We start from the raw sequence: 22,779 nt of genomic DNA, 5'->3' as shown, positions 1-22,779 counted from the left end.
TGGCTTCAGCGGATGGCGGGCGGTTAACAATGCTCTTTGCGAAGGGCACTTGCTTGGTTCCTGGGTAAACTGAGGCACGGCATGATTCTGGTGGCAAGGAGGAGCAGACTAAGGTGGCTCTGGCTTCTAGGCTCGTGGCTTCTCCGGCTTGCATATGTATGGCTCATGGCTTTATCCCAGGCTCTGGACCAGGCACTCAAGGCAGGGCAGGGCAACTCGAGGCAGCTTCTACGAGGCGGATCCAATGTAGGCTTGAAGCAAGGCAAGGCTTCAGCAGGCTTGAGCAAGCCAAGGCAAGACAAGGCAAGGCAAGGGTGACTACCTAGCCACTTGTATGTATACAAATTGCCAGAGGTCAAGTCGTCCAATGGGGCACTGAAGCTAATGTGTAGCTGCCCAATGGAAAGGCGTTCTGCCAGGCTATAACTATAAAAGGCAGAAGCAAGGACCTTGTATCTGGGGGAGCAGTGGTCAGCTTACATGCTCTCAACCCAGATAAACATCTTGTTTACCAGAGAGGCAGGAGTTCTGTCCCCTTTGTTCCTTTTCCCGCGTTGCCCTGTTTTTCTGCAGGAAGGAGGGGAGAGAAAGGGACCTTGTCTAGACATCTTAAGGCCTGTCTGGATTTGTAGTGAGCCATGTCGTGGCCCTACCAGGACAAGCACCCTCAAAGTAAAGAAGTTTCTCCTCAAGTTTGAGTTAAATCTCCTGTGTTTTACTTCAGGCCAATTGCCCTTTGTCAAATCACAAGTCATATGGGAAGAAATCTGACAGCAAACTGGAAGGGACTGTAGATCTTCTTTAGGGGCAGAAGGCTCTGCAGAGGGACTGAGACAGGATGGATCAACAGGCTGAGGCCAATTACATGAGGTTTAACAAGGCCAAGTGCCAGGTCCTACACTTGGGTCACAACAGCCCTGTGCAAAGCTACAGGCTTGGGGAAGTGACTGGAGAGCTGCCTGTCAGAAAATGACTCAGGAGTGCTGGCTGACAGCTGTCTGAACATGAGCCAGCAATGCACTCAGGTGGCCAAGAAAGCCAACGGCATCCTGGCCTGCATCAGGAACAGCTGTCTTGATCTGTTTTTGTGGCAGAAATGTTTTTTTTTATGGATCCCCTGAATGAAACCAAGAAGGAACTGAGCAGTTGGTTGAATTTTATTTTGCTTATCTGTACAGGGGAGGAAAGTTAGAAATACAGAAAAGCAGGAAAAAGCAAGGGATAGCAAAAGCAAAAGAAATAGTTACCACTGAAAATCAAGTGATGTCTCACCAATCCTGAAGGCTTCAATCAGTGGGAGAGCTCCAAACTTCCCTGTTACCTTTGAGGTTTTATACCTTTTCCAATCCAATACATGGTCATGGTTCTTCATTCTGTTGCCATGGCTACAGCATGTTTGACTGGTGTCAGCACCAGTCCCACAGTTAGTTGCATGTGTCAGCCCCGTTACCACAGTAAGTTGCATGCTCTGTTGGCTCTAAACTGCTGCATCAGTCGTCTCTGAGGCTCCTCTCCAACAAAAGACCCACAAAAAACTGTCACAGTGAGCCCAGCACTTGCATCCCAACACTCTTGAAAGCAGAACCTGTGACCTTTTCTGGTTATCAGGTGCTATAATCACAGAACTTGTAGATAAGCAGCTATCTTCCTGGGACAACAGTGTGAAAACACCTCAGGACAAACAATGTTGAGGCCATTCCATGAGGAAAACAAACTTAACTCCTTACAGTAGTGTGGCTAGCAGAAAGAAGGAAGTGATTGTCCCCCTCTGCTCAGCACTAATGAGGCCATACATCAAATACTGTGTTCACTTTTGGGCCCCTCGCTACAAGGACATTGAGCAGCTGCAGAAGGTCCACAGAAGGACAATGAAGCTGGTGAAGGGTCTAGAGCACAAGTCTTCTGAAGGATCTGGGGTTGTTTAGTTTGAAGGAGGCCAAGAGGAAACCTTACTGCTCTTTACAACTACCTGAAAGTAAGTTGTATTGAGGCAGGTCTTGGTCTCTTCTCCCTAGTATCAAGTGAGAGATCAAGAGAAAAATGTCTCAAGCTGTACCAGGAGTCATCAAACATTGAAACAGGCTGCTCAGATTGGTGATAGAGTCACCATCCTTGGGTGTGTTCAGAAAACATGAAGACATGGCATTTTGGGGCATGCTTTAATGGCCATTGAGGTGTTAGGTTGATGGCTGGACTCAATTATCTTATAGGTCTTTTCAAACTTTTTGTGATTCTATGATTAAAAGTGCAAGGTTGTACATCTGAGGAAGTGCAATTCCATGCACTGGTATTTGGCTCAAGGCCACCCATCTGGAAAGCAGCATGGCCCTGGGGTTCCTAGCAGACCAAGTTGATGATCATTCAGCAATGTGCCCTTGCAGTAAGGAAAGCAAACAGCTTCCTGGTCTGTGGTCTGTGTTAGAAGGAGCTTTGCCAGCAGGTCCCAATAGGTGATCCTTCCCTTTTACTCAACGCTGATGAGACACATCTGGGGTGTAATATCCAACTCTGGTCTGCCTGCCAGCTACAGGAGAGCAAGTTCAGCAGAGGGCCATGAAGATGGTTAAGTGACGGGAGCACCTGTCACTCAAGCAGAGGCTGAGAGAGCTGGGACCATTCAACTTGGAAAAGTTAAGCCTCAGGGGGATTTTATCCATCTGTATAAACATCTGATGGGGGAGATTAAAGAAGACAGAGAAAGACTTTCCTCACTGGTGTCCAGTGACAGGAGATTAGCTCCTGGGAGTGGTTTCCCTACCAATAAGGGATAATCAGGGACCAAAATTGTAGGCTGTGTTTCACACATCCACAGCCCAATCTAGCACAGGCAGGCCATGATTTTACTTTTTCTGCAAAGCTCCATAGGTGGATTTATGTCATTTAAAGTACCTGTTGGAGTCCAAGAGCTGGTGGAGCTCCCTGTACAGACCTAATCCCTGCCAAGGAGCACAGCCAAAATCAACAGTAAAATAGATATCTGTGAACAAGTAGTTTTCAGTGCACCTCTTAAAGGCCACTGAGCCTGGAGAGGTGTGAAGACAGTGTGTGTGAGGATGGATTAGGGCCATTAGAGTCTTTCCTGGCAGAGCTGAGGAGTTCAAGCACTCTAGTCAGCTAATGCTGCTAGACAGCAGCAATCTAACACAGTCAGGCATCCTTCAGGCATTTTTTTGAGTCAGCTCAGGTACTACGTCTGGTTGGAATCCAGCAATCAATTCCTCTTCTGACTATGCCAACCACTGGGCTCAGTCCAAGGGGCATTCTCAGAGCCACCTTGCCCCAGAGCACAGCAGGCAGAAGGAAATGCATCAATTAGCTTCTCCAGGACAGAGCTAATGAGTTAAGTCATAGATTCGGCACTCCTAAATCACATAGGATGTAACTGCCGTACTCCAACCCCACCTGCCTAGTCCTCAGCAACAAATGGTCATCATGCTTGCCTAAATCAAGAACAAACTCACTAAGTGTCCATGATTGCATGTAATTACCTGCATGCTCAGTTTACACATCATTACATAGTTACCTAGAGTTCATCCAGATCTGGTGGCCCACTCCAGGCAAATGGTAGCTGACACATGGCACATCTTGGTCCTCTTCACAAGGAATGGTTTCTGCCATTTTATTCTTTCCACCTTGAATCCAAAAGCCCCGAAGAGAAGATAACTATGCCCTTGAATGCACGTGACTGGAAGCTGGCAATGGTACCTAACTTGGCATGGATTGAATTACTGCTGGGAGGCTTTCTACCATTCCCACTCTTCTTCACCAGTCCTGTAGGAAATCTCAGTTCTCAGGCAATAAGGATTACTTTGAGTCACTAAGGCATGCTGTCAAAGGCAGGCATTCTTGCACCTGATTCCAGCACCCAGTCTGGGATCTGGCCTAGACCTTTTCAGAAGGTAGTTGTAGGAAAGTTAGGAGTTCCTTTCTGAAAGCATTCTGAAGGAGTATCTGGATGTACCTCTCTATGATTTACTATAGGTTACTATATTTATATATAATATATATTTATACTTATAGTATGTGTATATATATATATATATACTTGTAGTATATATATATTATATATTTATATTTATAAATACAATATTTACTATAGCAGGGGTATTAGACTAAATGAACTCCAGAGGTCCCTTCTGACACTTTCCACTCTGCAATTTTTTGTGATTCTGTGATTCCCTAAGGCAGTTGCTGCAATAGTTAAACCTTCCCCATAATTGGCTGCACCTATGATCCAGTGAACCTGTCACATGGCTGTGGAGATCACCACTGCTCTGCATCTAATTCACAGAGCAGGCTGCTGCCATGGACTTCATTCCCACGTAGACATCAGCAGACTGTGATTCTGTTACCTATTAACCAACTCTGACAACCTAAACAAAGCGTTGCCCCAAGACATCCATCACAGACCTGCAATCCAGTAGTTTTTATGTGAATCCCTTCCAACAATCATATTAAAATACTGGAATCAGATGGGTGGTCCTGAATCTGGTTCCCTGGAGGAAAGAGCCACCCTACTGCTTTGTAGATGGAGGCATCACCACCCAACAAAAAATGCTGCCTGCACCCTGAGCTGCTTCTCTTTCAAAAAAGCAGAAAAGATTCTGGTTTAAATTACTTGTTTCCAGCTCTGAGCATCCAGAGTCATGAGAGAGGTGAAGATTCAGATTCCCATTGAGGATCTCCCCTCCAAATTACCCAATATATTTCCCTTCTTTTGAGATGCAAAGATTCATTTTACCAGTGAGAAAGCAAAGGCAGCTCTCCTTGTTTGAGCTAGAACGGAACCAATTCCCTGTCCAGTGATTTTAATTTCAGCTCAGTCTCTTCTAAGTAACTGCACTTCCTGAAGTTAATGGCATATATTTGCAGACACTGTCTGCATCTAGCAGTGATAACACTCAGTGTTTATACTTACTGCCAAGGACTGGTGTGCAGAAAGGCTCTTGCTTATACTTGTGTCTATGGAGGCCAAGGTCACTGCTAAACCTTGTGTACCACATTGGGAGTGCTGCAAATAAAAAAGTCATACCTGTGGGAAGGAGTGGACAGTGGCCAAACCTGACCAAAGTATTCCAGTCCGTATACATCATATTCAGTATAAAACTGAGGAATCTCAAGGGTCAAGCTCTCTCTTTCTATGGCTAGCCTCAAGGAAGACTCCGTCTGCTTTTCCTTCAATCCCAATCCTTGTATTTGTTAAACCAGTTCCTGAATTTGGTTCCCATCTGCCACTGGGTCCATCCTGGTGCATCTCCAGGGTCTGCCCATTGGAATCAATGGTGATGGTGACATAATCGCCGTCAGGGGATTGGATTCAATATGGGCCTTGCATATATATTTTTATACTTTTAATTATTTTCATTATTTTCTTACTGCATTATTACGTTTTCTTTTTTTCGTTAAAGCTCTTTTAGTCTTCCCGTCCGTAAATCTCTCTGCCTAATTCCCTTTCTCTTCCCCTGTGTAAAGGGTGAGGGTTTAATAGAGAGCATCTGTCACTCATCTGGTGCATGGCCCAGGCCTAACCCTTGACAGCAGCCCAAGGAGGAATTAACAGTAAATGAAAAAAAAAAAATCATTGCACTGGAGTGAAGCAGATTCCCCTGAAATTTTTCATGGAATATGTACTACTGGGTGCAAAGTCAGTGGACAGTGGAATCTGGATCACTCACAACAGCTTGCGCCTGTTTGATGAAAGGAAGCCTTGCTCATTCAGCAATGCTAAACTGAAAATTGCTATAAGAAACCCTACTGTTAGAAGTGGGGGGGGGGGGGGGGGGGCGGAACCAGAGCCCTGTTAAAAATATCTCCATCAAAAGACAGGCATCCTGGGAATGAAGGAAGTGAAAATAACATCACTCCATTCCAGCTTGCATAGCTAATGAGGCTGCTTCCACAGGCTGGAGGAAGCAAAGTCATAAAGCTAGATGGGCTTTGGTGCAACATGAACAATTGGGACCCCGCCTGGGGTAATGTGTCCAGGCCTTGAGTTCTCAGCACAAGAAAGACATGTTGAGAGCATGTCCAGGGGAGGGCCACAAAAATAATCAGAAGCCTGGAACACCTTCTCTGTGACGACGAGCTGAGAGATTTGGGATTATTTAGCCTGGAAAAGAGAAGACCTTTTAGCACTTTTAAGAATATTATACTTAGTACTTATAAGAATTATAATTTTAGTAATTATAAGCCTATGAGAATGATGGAAGCAATTATTTCAACATGACCTTTTGTGGCAGGACAAAGGGTGACAGTTTTAAATTAAAAGAAGGGAGATATAGACTAGATATTAGGAAGGGTTTTTTTACACTGAGAGTGGAGGCATACCAGAACAGGTTGCCCAGAGAGGTGGTAGATAACCCATCCCTGGAAACATTCAAAGTCAGGTTAGAAAGAGCTCTGAGCAACCTGATCTAGTTAAAGATGTCCCTGCTCATGGAAGGGGGTTTGGACCAGATGAGATTTAATGTCCTTTACAATCAAAACCATTTTGTGATACTATATGATTTATTCACTCCAACAGTCAAGTGAAGTTGTAGGTTATTTTTCCAAGCCATCACTGTGAAAGAGACATAAATTTAATTGGAGCGTGGTTTAAATTAACTTAACAGGTTCCTTGAGTTTGCTAACTTTTTCTCTGCCCTTTTTTCTAAAATTCACTCTCTCAAGACTTCTCTCTCTAACCTCTATTCTGCCTTTCACAGTGATTTCACAGCCTTATAAACCTCACCTCACACTTCTGATATTCCTGAATCCTTCGATGGGACAGGGAGGCCATGTTGAGGGGGAGGGGGGAAGAATTACAAAAAGCAATTACACAACAGAAGGAAACCAGGTCCTCCAGTTCCTTCCCTCTGATGTGTTAACAGAGTAGTGCCTTTGAAAACTACCCAGAATCAGGAAAACTCAACAGGCTGATGAATGTGACATGAGGTGACAGACACTCCCAGGACAATGTTTTGAGAGGGAATGATTCTGAACTGTCTTGGATAAGGAGACAAGCGCTAGACATATGAAGCTCAGGTACGCTGGTTGTTTGTTTTACAGCCTTGAGTCCTTTTAAATGGTGGAGTAGGAGAAAGGACAGAGTTAGATTTAGTTGGGGAAAAAAAAAAAAAAAAGGAAAAAAAAAAGCAGCAGGGAAGAAGACATTTGGAGAGCTTGCTGGCAGGAGACCAAGGACAGAGCAGGAGGAAAGGTGGAGGGTATAAAAGGGAATACTTGTTCAGAGCTCACCAAGTGGGAGGAGAAACAAACTAATCAGTAATACCAGGACAGAAGCGTGCAAGCCTATATAAGCTGGTGGAACATTTTCTTGTCCCCACTCTCTTAAGCCCTGCTCTCCTCCTGTCCTGGCAGAAAAGCAACAGCTACCCCTGAACTCATCGGCGAGGTAAGAGCACTCTGTTCATTCCTTTAAATGCATAGCAACAAACAGGCAGCTTGTTACCGACTTACTGACCTCATGTATCTATCTTCTCCCACAAAACACCTAACAAATAGCATTTGAACAGCTTGCCCTTTTGAGTGAGAGCATTTAAGGCTCAAGAGGAGCAGAGAGGTTATGGAACCTTTCAATTATTGAGAATTTTCTAGCAAAGTGGGCTTTTTTTAATACTGCTTAGTCTAATTCTCAAAGGATGAGCCTTTGAGAGAGAAAGAAAAGAAAAAATAACTCTTTAACGTCTCCTTTTACTGCCTTTCTATTATGTAAAATGAAAAATGCTCAGATAGTAGTAATACACAGTTAATGTGATAGCATCTCTGGATTTCTCTGTCCCTGAGAGACAGATCTCTGACAATTGAATTGCGAATGGACCTAATGAATATTTGAACCTGAGAGATGAACTTGCTTTTGAACTAATGCTATGAAATGTGTCTTCTAGGGGAAACCCTGCACATTTCTTTCAGTGAGGGTCAAGTGTGTTGTAAAATCTCTGTTTTGAGGCGCGTGCTTGTGTGTGGATATATTCCTATATATAACACAATATTATACTGACCAATCTTTAATAAACTCCTGGTAACATTACATAAGCTATGCTGTAATCAGAGCTGCTCAGAATCTGGCCCTTTCCTCCTATTGTGCTTGGACGCAGGAATTCCTCTAAAAACACACTGCACACAGCGTTGGCTGCCCATACACTTCACAGCAACAATTCAGAGAACGCAAGATACAATGACTGCAATTGTGTGGTAGCAGGTCCTTGGGCAAACACCACAGAGTAATTTAAATCCTCGTGATTTACAGAGTAAGTTGAGTTCTGTCAGGGAGAGAGGACAATTTCAGAAAGAAGAGAAAGCACTAGATAACTTTTCTGCATTTTCAGAGATAAAAAAAAAATCAACACCTAGCAACACAGGCACAGGCTTGGCAATTACTATTATCTGAGAGTATTAAAACAGTTAGTCAAATAAAAGCTTCTGTTCCTTTCTCAACTGCAAGCATAGCACCGCTCTTACTGTGCAGAACACATAACGAATGTGTGATTGGGCCTGTCTCCATTTCAGCACATGAATAAAAGAAAAGATTTGCTGGCCAGATGTGCAGAGGTACAGCAGCAGCACAGAGCCTGCTGTGCTGCAGCTTTAATAAGGCATTACTGAGATGCCATAGGTGTGGTGTGACATGGAGAAAGTGTACACAAGTGGAAGAGAAATTGACATAGAGAAACACAAAGTTGCATAATATCAGTGCTTTGCAATAAGGCATTAATTAACTTTGATGATAAAAAAATAGGTGATTAAAAAAATATGATAAAAAAAATAGATGATAAAAAGCCAATAGATCAGATTCTTGCCCCTGAGATTATTTTGTTTCCATGCAAGAGCAACCTCCAATTTTTTTTCCTTTCTCATAGATTCCATTTCATAGCTGTTACAAAAGTGTTTACATACTTCTGGCTGCAGAACTTTCCTTCTTGCTTAAGTGAGCATCCTTAGCAGAGAGAAGTTATCTGACAGTACAAAGATACATAGGCAGTTAATGACAGCAAATATCTGGAATCATCAGGGAAAAGCAGAGCTGCCCCAAACCTCTCTCTCATTTTTCCATAATACACAGTGTGAAAATAGTTTTAACAGTTCTTCTGCACTTGTAGTAGAGTACAAATCAGTCCCTGGATGATAGAGATAAAAATCACAGTCAGACGTCCTCTGCTTGGGTCCTTCTGCTCCTGCACCACACTTTAAACAGCAGCATCAGGAGCCCACACTGGATTTTCTACCAAATGGAGCAGCTCTCCAGAGCATGTATAGTATCAGGCAGTGCACTTCCAGCTCTGTGTCAGAGAGCAGGACTTACACAGCCTTTAGTTAAGGATCCAAGATCAAAAAACACTTTTCCAGGCTAGTAGAAATGAGGAATAATAAAAAATATTATACTTTAGACTGGCCTTCATGCAGTTCTCATCAGAACATGCACACTTCAGCTTGTAATAAAAATCAAACATAACTGCTTTGAAATTCTCCTAACATCTCCGTGGCTTATGTTCTTTCTTAAAATATCTGCTATCCTCTACTCCCTAAAACAAGGTAATGTGTTACCAAATCTTTAATCTGTGCATATATGGCACCTATTGCTTCTTACGATGCCATAAATTATTTAAATTGGCAAAATAATTATTTTATGGTGAAGGTTTCCAAGTGGTTAACTTTGCTTTTATACTTTCTTGGGACAGCTAGGTGGAAGTAGTACAAATCTTCTATGTTCTGCATTTCTGGGCAGATGGGACAAGCCACACACCTGTGGTGATAGCTGAACAACCTCACACAGGGGACAGACCTCACACAGTGCCTCGCACATGATTTGGGGTAGCAGTGAAGCCAGCAGAGCTGAATCTGGATCATCATGGTATCACGAATACCCCATCTGAAACCAAGAGCATTCTTAGCTTACCCATTTCATACTAGACTATTCTGCAGGTGATGGAGGTGTTTCACAATGATTTCCTTCCCCTTCACATATATAAGCTGACAGGAAGTTCATGTGATCCCTCTCTAGAGAGAAATACCACTTGATGGACAGGGACACAACGAATATGAGTTTGATCACTGGCTAGAAGAAGCCTGTGATCACCCCAGGCACTCAGATTTTTAATTTTCATGAAGAACAGGTATTCAGGCTGTTGATACAGCCTTCATCAGAAGTGAAGTTTAAACCAGTTGGTGGGAGTGACTTACCTGGTCACTTCTGCTAATGAAAACCCAGGACAAAGGAATTCTCCAGATTTACATGGTGCAGCACTACCTCACGCAGCTGCTGCTGTGCCAGCAGCACAGCCCATGCACTGCCAAATAGCATCAAGAGCATAAAAAAGGTTTCACACCTCATGGGACTTAAGAGTATGTAATTAATACATATCCCAATGTAAAAACTACCTTGCACAAGAAAGGAGAAAACTACCTTGCACAAGAAAGGAGGAGTGGCTGAGGGAAATAGGGTTCTTTAGCCTGGAAAAAAAGAGGGTCAGGCAAGACGTTATTGTTCTCTATAACTACCTAAAAGGAGATTGCAGTTAAAGAGGGGGTTGGTCTTTTCTCCCAACTAACAAGTGGTAAGACAAGAGGAAATAGCCTGAAGAGATTGAGGTTGGTCATTAAGAAAAATTTCTCCACCAAAAGGGTTGTCAAGCCACCAAAACAGACTTCCCAGAGAAGTGATGGAGACACCATCCCTGGACAGATTTAAAAGACACATAGACATGGTACTTAGTGACGTGGTTCAGTTGTGACTTGGCAGTGCTGGGTTGACAGTTGTATTTGATGGATCGTAAATGTCCCTTTCAACCTGACTGATCATATGATTCTGCAATTCTAAGTGAAACTCCACTCTCATACTTATTATGGGAAAGTGCCAACCTATGGCAAAGAAACTCAAAGTTTTGATGAATGAAGCTGTCCAATTTGACCTGATCTCTTCTCCACCATGTGACTGGGCCACACAGGGACTCTGATGCTTTTTCACACGCACATTACATCTCCAGACTCCTGCTGTGTAAACAGCTCCTCGCTCAACATGCAGAGAAGCATGTTTGACATACTAGCATGGGACACACTACATCACTCTGCAATGCAACAGCCCTTGACTATGGATTAGAGAGAGCCTAAATTACATAGAGAGGAAGAAATTTTAAACTGAAAATGTAAATGCACTTTCACCAAATGAAGAGCATTTATCTTGGCTAGAAATTTTTATTTAATTGAAAGTGCACCGAATTCACTTATTCTATTATTTCAGAATAAAATATGAGAAAAGCAGAGGTTAATAAATCAAGGTAATAAATTATAACTAAGCCAGGAAAAAGCCTTCCAGCACTAAGACACCATCCCTAGAAATACTCTCTTACTTTACTTTTTTCCCCTCTACTTAAGCTCCTTTACACTTTGTGTCCTACACAAAGTCAAAGTCAATACTCCTTGACCTACTGGTCCTGTCTTCAGCTTCTTTCACATGGACCTTTAGCAAAGAGGCAGAAAATGTCTATTGTTTCTGTAAATATTTGCTACTTCCTGAAACATCATTGTCAGCTTCCCAGTCACACACAGGAAGACACTGGCCAGGGTGTACATTAAGCACCCATACTGAGACCTGATTAACCACATATCTGAATCTGAAGCGTAATGCCTAGGGGTGAGATGGCTTTAGCATATGTACCCAGCACTTGTGTTCCTGAAGCACAAATTCACTTCTCCAGCTGCCAAGAAGGCTTTTACCTAAGTTGCAAGTGAGTCAAGAACTAACTCAAGTAACTACATGCTTGTGTAATCTTATTTAGGCTATTAACTCACAACCTAATTCTTTACTTCTTGAACAAGCTATTACTCACCATTGAGACCTGAAGCATCTCTGGTTCTTTATTCACTCAAAAATGAACTTGGTCTAGTGTTTTCTGTCTTGACAAATTACCAAGAATTAGTCCTACTCTTAGGTAAACTGAGTAAATTCCAGGGAAAACTTGCTTTGTTTTAAAATTGCTGACTCAATATTGAGAATTGGCCCTTAAACAAAACAAAACAAACAAAATTGGCTATTAGATATGTTTTTTTAAAATTGAGTGCTTACAGTTAGATGTAAGTCTGACTGATGTGAAGCTGCCTAGAGTTTATGAGGTGTCAAAGCATGTTCCTCCAGCTCCTAATTCAAAATGTGTCTCACATAAAGGACTCATGTCTCTGTCAGCCTTCCATGCATACCCCAAGCATCTTCACAGAATCACAGAATCAACCAGGTTGGAAAAGGCCTCAGAGATCATCAAGTCCAATCTACCTAATACCTAACACCTCATGACAACTAAACCATGGCTCCAAGTGCCACATCCAATCGTTTCTTGAACACCTCCAGGGACAGTGACTCCATCACCTCACCAGGCAGCACATTCCAATGGCAGATCACTCTTTCTCCTCACCTTGAGCCTAAACTTCCCCTGGCACAGCTTGAGACTCTGTCCTCTCATTCTGTCACTGGTTGCCTGGGAGAAGAAACCAACCCCCACCTGGCTACAACCTCCCCTCAGGTAGTTGTAGACAGCAATGAGGTCACCCCTGAGCCTCCTCTTCTCCAGGCTAAACACCCGCAGCTCCCTCAGCCTCTCCTCATAGGGTTTGTGCTCAAGACCTCTCACCGGCCTCGTTGCCTTCTCTGGACAAAGGTGTCTCAATGTCCTTCTTAAATTAAGGGGCCCAGAACTGGACACAGTGCTCAAGATGTGGTCTAACCAGTGCTGAGTACAGGGGCAGAATGACTTCCCTGCTCCTGCTGGCCACACTAGTTCTGATACAGGCCAGGATGCCACTGGCCTTCTTTGCCACCTGGGCACACTGCTGGCTCATGTTCAGCCTACTGCCAACCAGTACCCCCAGGTCCCTTTCTGCCTGGCTGCTGTCCAGCCACTCCGATCCCAGCCTGGAGCTTGGCCACCAGCTCAAACTGCAGAGGGAACAGTATGAGGCCACTACCCAGAGGCATCTCTCCTTCATTGACCAAGTAATCTCTCATCTCAGCTCAGAATGATGCTTCTGAAGCCAGAAACTGAAGTGGCTCTATGCTGCCTGGCCACCTGATGCCTCTTCTTGAATCTGCCCAGCTCATTGATCTTACTTACACCTACACTTCTGTTCAGCCTATAATGCTGAATATACCTTATTTAAGTCTTGATGTAGTGCCTGCTAAATTTAAAAGTCTTTCATTAGTTGATGAGGGTTTCTTCCTACAGATCCCAATATGTAGTCATCTATCATCTCTAATGATGAAGAACAAAGGACAGTATAGTCCACATAATGCTCCACCAGGCAGCTAGTAAAGAGAAAGTGGCAACACGACTAAGGCAGAATGAAAAGCAAGCACTCTAAATTAGAACTTTAATCTCTTAAGTCGATGCTGAGTACTTCTAAAGATAGGGAAACTTGAAGTATAGTTCAATTTTAAAAATTAATTTTATATATATATATATATATACATGAATATAAGTAATGGATTAAGGCACCTTGAACAATCCTCATGCTCATGAGAAAGGTGAAACTGATCTCAACAGGTGATAGTATGTAGACCTATAAAAGTAAATTTAGGTACCTATTATTGATAGATGATGAATGAATTCAAAATAGAAATATGGATTAAACATCCTCCTAGATTGTAGTTCAGTTTCTACCAACTTCTGTATTCAGCTTCTATATAAAGAGGAATCCAGATGTAAGCTTTAACTTCTGTGAAGCCAGTCTCCTAATGCTCTCTTGCTCTTCTTGAAGTCACTCCTTAAACCAGAGCTGCTTGATTTCTAGAAAATATGGTAGAGCTGAACAAGGTGTTAAAATCAGGTGAAATATTTCTAAGATCACCATTTCCAGAGCTATTTAAAAGGTGGGTAAATGTAGTGCTTAGTAACACAGTTTAGTGGTGGACTTGGCAGTGTTGGGTTGGATTCAACAATCTTAACCTTGCCAGTGTTGGGTTGGATTCAACAATCTTAACCTTGCCAACCTAAACAGTTCTATGATTCTATGATTCTAAAACACAAGGCTCAGTGGTTCCTGATGGTGTTCACATATATGACTGCATGAAAGTCTGGAAGGAGAGTGCAGGGTCCCAAGAGCATGGGAAAAGGAAATGTGCTCATAGAGACATGAGAATCAAGTGATCAGAGTAAGGATTTTTCTTTTTCTAGCACCAAAATAGCACATGGTGCACAACAGTATGTAGCAGAGAGAATAAACCAGGATTAGTAAGAGCCATTGTGTGGAAATCCCCACACCATTGTAATTCTTTTTTGTTGTTGTTGTGTTGTTTTGTTTTGTGTTGTTTTGTTTTGGTTTGGTTTTGGTTTTGTTTTGTTTTGTTTTGGTGTTGGTTGGTTTGGTTTTGTTGGTTTTTTCTCTTTAGTTTTACCAAAAGGTCAGAACATCAATATGGAAAACAGTGTTGATGTCAAGATGGAAACCAAGGGGCAAAGAAAGCAGAATCCATTAAGCAAAGCTGGGAAGAGAGTCTGCAGAGCTTATGAGTACATCACCGGAGACATGAAGGAATTTGGAGCCTGGCTAAAAGGTAAAGCTACTTCATCATGATTAATTAGGATTTCTAAAGAAGAACTACATCAAGGAAGTGATAACTAACTTCTTAAGTAACTTAATTCAAGTTAGAATAGTGCAGAAACTATCTCTGCCCTGATTTATTTCTGTTTTGTAGGGGAAAACTCAGCTTTCTGCAAAGATTCACATACTGCTTAAATCTTGAGGATGACTGAGGTGACATTTACCTCCCAATATTCCATGTACAAAGCTAATTTAGTCCTGCAGAATATAGCCCAGGATAGTTACTCTATGTTCTGCCATACTTCATAATGCTACCTGTCCTTTCAGCTGAGCAGTTTCTGTCACACCTAATGTCACTGTGAAGTTAAATTACACATAGGTAGGTGTGTTTGGTCCCCATAATAAATCAGAAATGGGATACACACACGATTTGCCATCTGAGGCACAGACATCATAAATTAGCTGGTTCATATGAAACTAGTCCCAGGTACTATATTACAGAGAACCCTGGCAACCTCAGTGTCTCACTGTTCATCTCAGCTTGTAATACTGTAGTATAGACCATAATAAATCCCAGTCAGGTTTTATGGTCTCACTGTTTCATTGCTTCAGTCATGCTGCCAAGTTCCATGGCCAAAACTCCTTCCAAGTTTCAAAGAAAAGTATCCCAAATCAGTATCATCTGCATGTTTTGGGGTTTGTTTTTTCAACTATTTAATTTGATTTCTTCCAGATAAACCGCTCATGATTCAGTTTATTGACTGGGTGCTGCGTGGGATATCCCAGGTGGTGTTTGTCAACAATCCCCTCAGTGGACTTATCATGGTTGCTGGCTTCCTGGTGCAGAACCCATGGTGGACACTCACCAGCTGTTTAGGAACAGTTGTCTCAACATTAACAGCACTTATTCTGGGTCAGGACAGGTAAATCCATCAGACTGTCACTTTGGTGCTGACTCACGCATTAAACATGCAATGTGGATGAAAAGCATGTATCTATCCTTCACTGGCTAGGTATCTGGTCTTGTAGGAATAGATAGGCTGCATCTGGGGCAAAGGGACACTGGGCATAACTGCAGAAGTGGCAGCTGTTGAAAGGACACAGAATTCCAGCATGGGAAGCTGAAAGTTCGTGATGAGCCTTGGCAGGTTGTCATCACAGAGTCTCAACTGTATGGAGGGGGAGGGTGTGATGTGAGCAAAGCACCTGCAGTGAAGATTTCAAAAGTTGTTTCCTTCACACAGATCAGCTATTGCAGCAGGACTGTATGGCTATAATGGAGTCTTGCTTGGACTGCTCATGGCTGTCTTCTCTGCTAAGGGAGACTACCACTGGTGGCTTCTACTACCAGTAGCACTGATGTCCATGACATGGTAAGTCAGATTGCTCCTCTGCTTCTTATTCCAAGCCCCAATGTCTACACATTGAGACCAAGCTGTTATTTTTATGCACTATGCAGGCTGCAGTGGACAAGAGCTAGAACTAACATATACGTGCTAGTAAATCTCTATCATTATTTGCACTTTTGAATTCAAACGTAATGTAGAAACAACTAAAATGCTGACATAATCACAAACAAGCTCAACAGGGAAAAGGAAAATTGATGGATGGTCATGTGTAATTCAATGCCCTAAATGTCAGCCACATTGCTATGAAGAGTCAATTAAGTTTTTTGGTAGAGGAACATTATTTTTACTATTCCCTACCACCACACGTTTCATCTATGTAGGATACTATTTTAAAATGTTCAGGAAACTTTACTTCTTCAGGCACAAAAGATGATCAGTGGTCCCAAGCTATAATGGTTAATGATGATGAAACCTAACAACTAATTACACTGTATATATATATATATATATATATATATATATATATATATAAAACACCATAATCTGCTTTGTATCTTGGTATTTGAACAAAATTTTGAGGGCTGGTCTTTGGCCTCCAAATGTCTAGTTGGAGATTGCTAAACCTGACATATCATCTGTCTGCCTGGAGTTCATGTGGTGCTATACTCACTTTAATAAGCATACCTTTGATACCAGCTATTTCTTCTCATGATTCTGATCCATAAGCTAAAAGAAGGACACACAGCTTTCTTCTCAGGTCACTCAGACCTCACACGGGTGTCCTAAATTCAATCCAAGTACTCAAAGGAAAAAACAAACACTGAGCCTAAGCTGGGGCATAACTCCATCAAATCACTGGATACTCTACAAGTGTGAAGCATCTCGACTCCTTCACGGTCACCAAACTCACCATATATATTTTGTTATAGGAATATGCACATTGCTAACTTCCCTGGGAAATTTACCAAGTGACCCTATCACATCTCTTATTTTATCAGAAAGAATCATAAAATTAAACAGCTTGGGGGGGAGGGAGGGAGGAGAAGAAGTTAATACCCTGAGATGGATTTTGTGTTGGTTTGAGAGTTTTTTTGCCAGGCTCCTAGTAAAACCATGTTTTTCTTCTTTCAGCCCTGTTTTCACCAGTGCTTTAGGCTCAGTCTTCTGCAAATGGGATCTGCCTGTTTTCACCTTGCCTTTCAACATGGCCTTGACCATCTATCTGGCTGCATCAGGACCCCATAACCTTTTCTTCCCCACCACTGTCATTCAGTCTGCAACAACACCACCAAACATCACGTGGACGGATGCTGAAATGCCAATGGTAGGATGTCCTGAAGATAAAAACCTTCTCTACTTTCAATGAGAACCACTGTAGAATCATATTATTTTCCTTTATGTTAATGCTTTACAAAATTACATTTATAACATAGCCATTATCCAAAAGTTAGAGGTTTACTGTAGGAATTGTTATTTTTGATAGATTGAAAATAAGCAGCTTTTTGGTGTCTGGTATCTTTCATTTACAGTTGGGTCTAAATTGCAACCTTCAAAGTGCCTCTGGAATCTAATCACCGAGTACTGTCCATATACTGATCAGCAGTCCATAGATAAGGTTGTGCTGAGACTAGCACTTAACTCATAGGATAATTTTAATTTCCTATGTAGAGAGAGCTTGCTTTTAAAATGTTTTTCTGATTAGAAATGAGCAAGCAGAAATTGCTAATGAATAATGCCTAAAAACTTGGGTGCAGGCACATGTTCACATATTTTTTATTATCAGTTAGGAGGGAACTTTATTTTTTTTATTTTTTCATTTCTCCTGCATAGTGTGGTAAACAACACAGACACTAGAGTAATAGCCTTCCTCTAAGGCTCAGCAGACTATTTCGAGGGGAGTGATTAAGAAAAGGAAGTTAATTTACACTAAGTAGTAATTCATATGACAAACATTTCCCAAAGAACCTTTACTGAATCACAGAATGGTAAGCATTAGATGGGACCTCTGGAAATCATCTAGTCCAACCTCTGCTGCTAAGGCAGGTTTGCCTAGATCAGGTTACACAGGGACATGTCCAGGCAGGCTTTGAAAATCTCCAGAGAAGGAGACTCCACAACTTCTCTGGGCAGCCTGTTCCAGTGTTCCATTAACCTGAAAGTAAAGTAGTTCCATCAAAGGCTCAAATGGAACCCTCTGTGTTGCAGTGTCCTTTGCCCCTTCTCCTGTCAGTGGGCAACACTGAAAAAAAATCTGGCCCTATCCTCTTGACTCCCATCTTTTAGATATTGATAAGATCCACTCACAGTTTTCTCTTCTCCAGTCTAAAGACCCCCAGGTCTCTCAGCCTCTAGTCATAAGAGAGATGCTCCAGTCCCCTAATCATCTTTGGAGACCTCCATTGGACTTTCTTCAGTAGTTACCTGACTCTCCTGGACTGGGGAGCTCTGAACTGAACATGGTATTCCAGATATGTTCTCACTAGGGGCAGAATAGAGGGGAAAGAGAATCTCACTCAGCCTGCTGGCCACACTTTTCTTAATGTACCCATGGACACCATTTGCTTTATTGTCCATGAGGGCACATTGCTGCCTCATGGTGAATTTGTCACCCACCACCACTTCCAGGTCCTTCTCCAGAAAGATGCTTTCCAGCAGGTCAGCTCCTAACCTGTACTGGAGCAAGGAGTTATTCCTTCACAAGTGCACGACTCTACATTTTCCCTTATTGAAATTCATGAGGTTCACCTCCTCCATAGAACTCACCAGCCTGTCCAGCTTTACTATGGTGCACAGTTTTATGGGGACCATAAAAAGACTGTTCCACATGAAGGACCGCAACATTTTGAGGAAGAGTCATGAAATCATTTCTAAGCTGTGACCAAGCTTGGCTCTGTCCCACCAACCCAGCAACCCTTATGTATCCATATTCCTAGTGAATACCAAGAGAATATAAAAATAGTAAATAAATAATAAAATAAATAAATAAATAGATAGATAAAGTTTAAAATAAATAAATAAATAAAAACCATAAAAGTAGAAAGGGGATATAGGCTTACCTCAGTAAAGTCCTGTAATTCTAGCCAAGCCTTTATTGGCTGTCATCCTCAGATCTGGCCACTCAGCTACCTGAGCTCTTTAATTTCTTAGATTCATTGTCATGCTCCATAACAGAAAGGAAAAATGGCCAAGTCAGCAGCACATGTAAAGGTGATGACTAAAGCCTTCCAAGTCCTTTCACAAAAGATACTAGATAGCTTTGATATTAGATCAAAAACCTGGCAGAGGAGCTGATGACCAGAAAACATGGTATGACTCATTTGCATCAGAGGGGAAACCATGTTGAAATGTCCTGCTCTTTCCTGAGAAGTGTCCAAAATGTCCACTTACAGTCCAGAACGAGACTGCATCCAAAAAATGTCATACATGAACCTGGCTGAAAAAAAATACAGGGTTAAAAATTAAGTAAATAAATGCTAAATCTTATAATTAATTATTTTGTTTTATTTTAATTCATGCAGCTCCTGCAATCCATTCCAATTGGAGTGGGTCAGATTTATGGCTGTGATAACCCCTGGACTGGTGGAATTTTCTTGATTGCTTTATTTATCTCTTCTCCACTCATTTGTCTGCATGCAGCTATTGGATCAGCAGTGGGGATGCTGGCAGGTAAGGATTTGATTTGTGTCACAGATTGATATAAAAGCATGGGGAATATAAAAGGACCTGCAATGACTGTTCCATTTGCAGTTGGAAATGTTTCTAGAGTGTGATGGTTACACTGTCATGTTGAGAATGACTGATTGAAAAAAAAACACACATATACTTTTCTAGCTTTAGAATTCTTTTGATTAACTTCCCCGTTCTTTTACTTTATGATGGTGGAAATCAGAAATGAAATTTTATCATTAAATACTTAATTTCTGCTGATATTCTGATGGGTTTATGAGAAGCCTAATAAAAGTCATAGCCATCAGTCTGAATCCTCAGGCCTCAGGGATGCATTTAAGGTTCACATGTACACTTGGTCACTCGTATATCTTCTGCTGAAGTCACATAGCCAGATTCATCTCAGCAGAACCTGTTCTGCTGTGGTTGCATTAAAGTGGTTTCAGCCTTAGATTGTAGCAATACAACTACTGATAGGAGCTCTGCGTATGCATGCAGGCTACAGCCCTTTAAAAAGCTGGATTCATGCCATTTCTCAGCTGCTTTTATCTCTTTGGCCAAGGAATGACACATCTTTGACTTATTTTCTAGCACTGAGCTTAGCAACACCTTTCAGTAAAATCTACTCTGGCTTGTGGGGCTACAACAGCTCCCTCTCATGCACTGCGATCGGAGGCATGTTCTATGCTTTCACCTGGCAGACCCATTTGCTGGCGATTGCCTGTGGTACGTACCCTACAGATTTTTACTACTGGCACATTTCCTTTTGAAGTGAGAGAAGATCCATTTTTACTGGAGGTGGGCTGAAGTGAGATGGCCACCTCTAGACAGGCAGATGGACTTAGGCAAGACTGATGAATGATTGAGCCAGATGTTGGAGCCATTGCACTTCTGATAAGAAGCTTTTGCTTTCAGCCAAGAAAGTGTGTTCAAAACAAGAGATGCAATCTGTGGATGCTGATTAACCTGAAATTAGAGGCTTAGTTTGAGGCATCATGCTTGTTATATATCGCTGGGTGAATCATATTCTTCTTTTAGTCATAGATACCAGCCCAGATTCCTTGTTTGGAGAAGGACACATCTAAATTTTGAGAAAACTGGAGCTTAAGATCTGTTCACACCTGTAGTTAGACATGACAGTTTCTCCATTCTACCGAAGTGGATACTAAAGGCATAAGCTAGGCAACACAGAATGATTGAAGAATAATTTATAAGGCAATTCCATATGAAATTTCAATATCACAGTGAGCTGGAAGGGAAACTATTGCTCACTCAGTGCTCATATAAAAAAGATTTAGCTTTGTATCTCATTGACACAGCTTCTAGCCCTAGAGGCACTAGAAATAGGGGTGGAAGGGTTATTTTCCTATTTAACCCCATCAATCAAGCTACATACTTTCCGTGTAAGTGCATTATTCAAAAGCCTCTGTTTCCTTAGTCACATTTTTCATCACTCCATCTGTCTTTTCTCAGTTTTGCCCCTTCCATAAGCTTAGGGTTGGAGGGGACTTAGTGCAAAGGGAAAAGCTTTAAGAAGAGGCTCTTCAGGCGTGTTCATAAACATTGTCTGACTTACCCAAGACAGTGTGAGAGATGTTTGTCTTTGATGGTGTCCTCCATGAGCAACTGAACTCATCAGACACTACCTTTTTTTTTCACAGCACTTTTCAGTGCCTACCTGGGAGCAACAGTGACTAACATCTTGTCTGTGGTAAGTAATGTATTAGTCAAGGTCTTTTTTCCAAAGAAGGTTTGAACACTGTATATTTTCCTAGCTTGTGAGGAAAAGCATTAAGACTCTAAAGGCAGAACTGGTCTGTGAGAAGGGACACAGTCTGCCTAGGGGATTGGTTTGGTTCCCACTGAAACAGGTCACTTAGAATCATTAACGCTTTTCTTCCTTGGAGTGTGCATGGATTTCCACAGCTTGGCCTTCAGCACATCTGAAATAATTATTTCCATACTTTGTACCTGAAACAACTGAGCAATTTGTTTAATAACTTTGTCTAAATGCCAAAATGAAGTCAATACAACAGCCTAGGCTAAAGCTTAGTGTGTCAAGTATCCACTCTTGTCTCATCTCCATCTACTCCTAATTCCATCCAAGACTGCTGCAGATGCACAAAGAGAAAGCAACCTTCTCACCAGAGCTAGTAGATATTGCAAGTTAATGCACAATATCAAGCTCTAAATAAATCCTGCCTCTCCAGAGAGAGTCCATGCAAAACCAAGTTAAAAACGTCCTTGAGAAAGTTTGTTGCCAGCTACATGGTCAAGGGCTGGGGAATCAAATGAAGGGAAGGCACATAGTAAAAAAGTGGTTTGTGTTTTTCTTTACAGTTTGGTATGCCATCAGGAACCTGGTCTTTCTGCCTGTCTGCACTGACCTTCCTGTTAATAACCACAAACCACTCTGCCATCTACAAGCTGCCACTCTCCAAAGTCACCTACCCAGAAGCCAACCGAGCTTATTATCTGAAGATTAAGAAACATCAGAGGTCTTGCTGTGAGGTATAAAGGCCCTAGAAGATAAATACTTTGCACATTTTAAGGCAAGAAAGCAAGATTTTTTCCCCCAAAACACAAGACCTGTGTGCTACAAAGTCAAAAGACCAAAAAAGTCACCAGCTTCTGAGTGGAAAGTTTTTCCACCATAGCTGTTTGTTCTAACCTAGTGCTGTGCTGGAAGGACACAAGACCAATCTGTAAATAATAAAAGCACACAGGTTTGAAAAGACACTTGAATTTTAAGCAATGAGGAAATTACTTAGAAGCTGAAAAGAAAAATCTGTTTGTGATAGTGAATTCACATCAATCAGATGTGAAGCAGTAAAAAGGACAGTCTGTCTCATCATCTCATGCAACTCCTAATGTAGGGCTAAAACCTACAACAGCAGTAGGATACATTTAGAGAGCTTCATAGTAGAAGTGGAACAAAGAGTACCCATTCCAAAGCAGAAAATAAGCAGTGAAGAATTCTATCTGGAGAACCTCTCAAGCCTGACAGAAAGAGGTGTGCATTAACAATGATCATATACAAGATGGACACAGATCAGCTGAAGGCAGTGTTGCTAACACTTGCAAGACTTGTGGTAAAAATCACAATAATGTCAGGAGGTGGTGTCTATCAGCCCCAGGTTTTGGATGGTTGAGAATGCACTAGGCTATAACATTTCATTTTAAAAAAATCTGTTCAGACCTATCCAGTGGCAGAGAAAAGTCTGTAAATCCAAGAACA

The 22,779-nt window shown here is 41.9% G+C and overlaps 1 protein-coding gene across 1 annotated transcript; it reads left to right on the top strand.

The window, feature by feature from the left end:
• Nucleotides 1-14,400: 14,400 nt before the first annotated feature.
• LOC128979774 (urea transporter 2-like) lies at nucleotides 14,401-22,058 on the top strand. The gene is made up of 8 exons (XM_054398137.1): nucleotides 14,401-14,539; nucleotides 15,260-15,449; nucleotides 15,771-15,899; nucleotides 17,007-17,199; nucleotides 19,394-19,541; nucleotides 20,133-20,267; nucleotides 21,203-21,252; nucleotides 21,882-22,058. The coding sequence occupies exons 1-8, from the start codon at nucleotides 14,401-14,403 to the stop codon at nucleotides 22,056-22,058; spliced, it is 1,161 nt and encodes a 386-aa protein (XP_054254112.1).
• Nucleotides 22,059-22,779: the final 721 nt, after the last annotated feature.

Source organism: Indicator indicator, chromosome Z (genome assembly GCF_027791375.1).
Source record: "Indicator indicator isolate 239-I01 chromosome Z, UM_Iind_1.1, whole genome shotgun sequence".
NCBI lineage: Eukaryota > Metazoa > Chordata > Aves > Piciformes > Indicatoridae > Indicator > Indicator indicator.
This window is presented reverse-complemented; position numbering and strand designations above follow the sequence as displayed.

What these genes read in the sequence shown, in the direction of transcription:
- LOC128979774 (XM_054398137.1), top strand. Translation starts at nt 14,401, where the DNA reads ATGGAAAACAGTGTTGATGTCAAGATGGAAACCAAGGGGCAAAGAAAG. An exon ending in CTTATTCTGGGTCAGGACAG is followed by an intron (nt 15,450 to 15,770) that starts GTAAATCCATCA and finishes TCCTTCACACAG; the next exon opens with ATCAGCTATTGCAGCAGGAC. An exon ending in CGGATGCTGAAATGCCAATG is followed by an intron (nt 17,200 to 19,393) that starts GTAGGATGTCCT and finishes TAATTCATGCAG; the next exon opens with CTCCTGCAATCCATTCCAAT.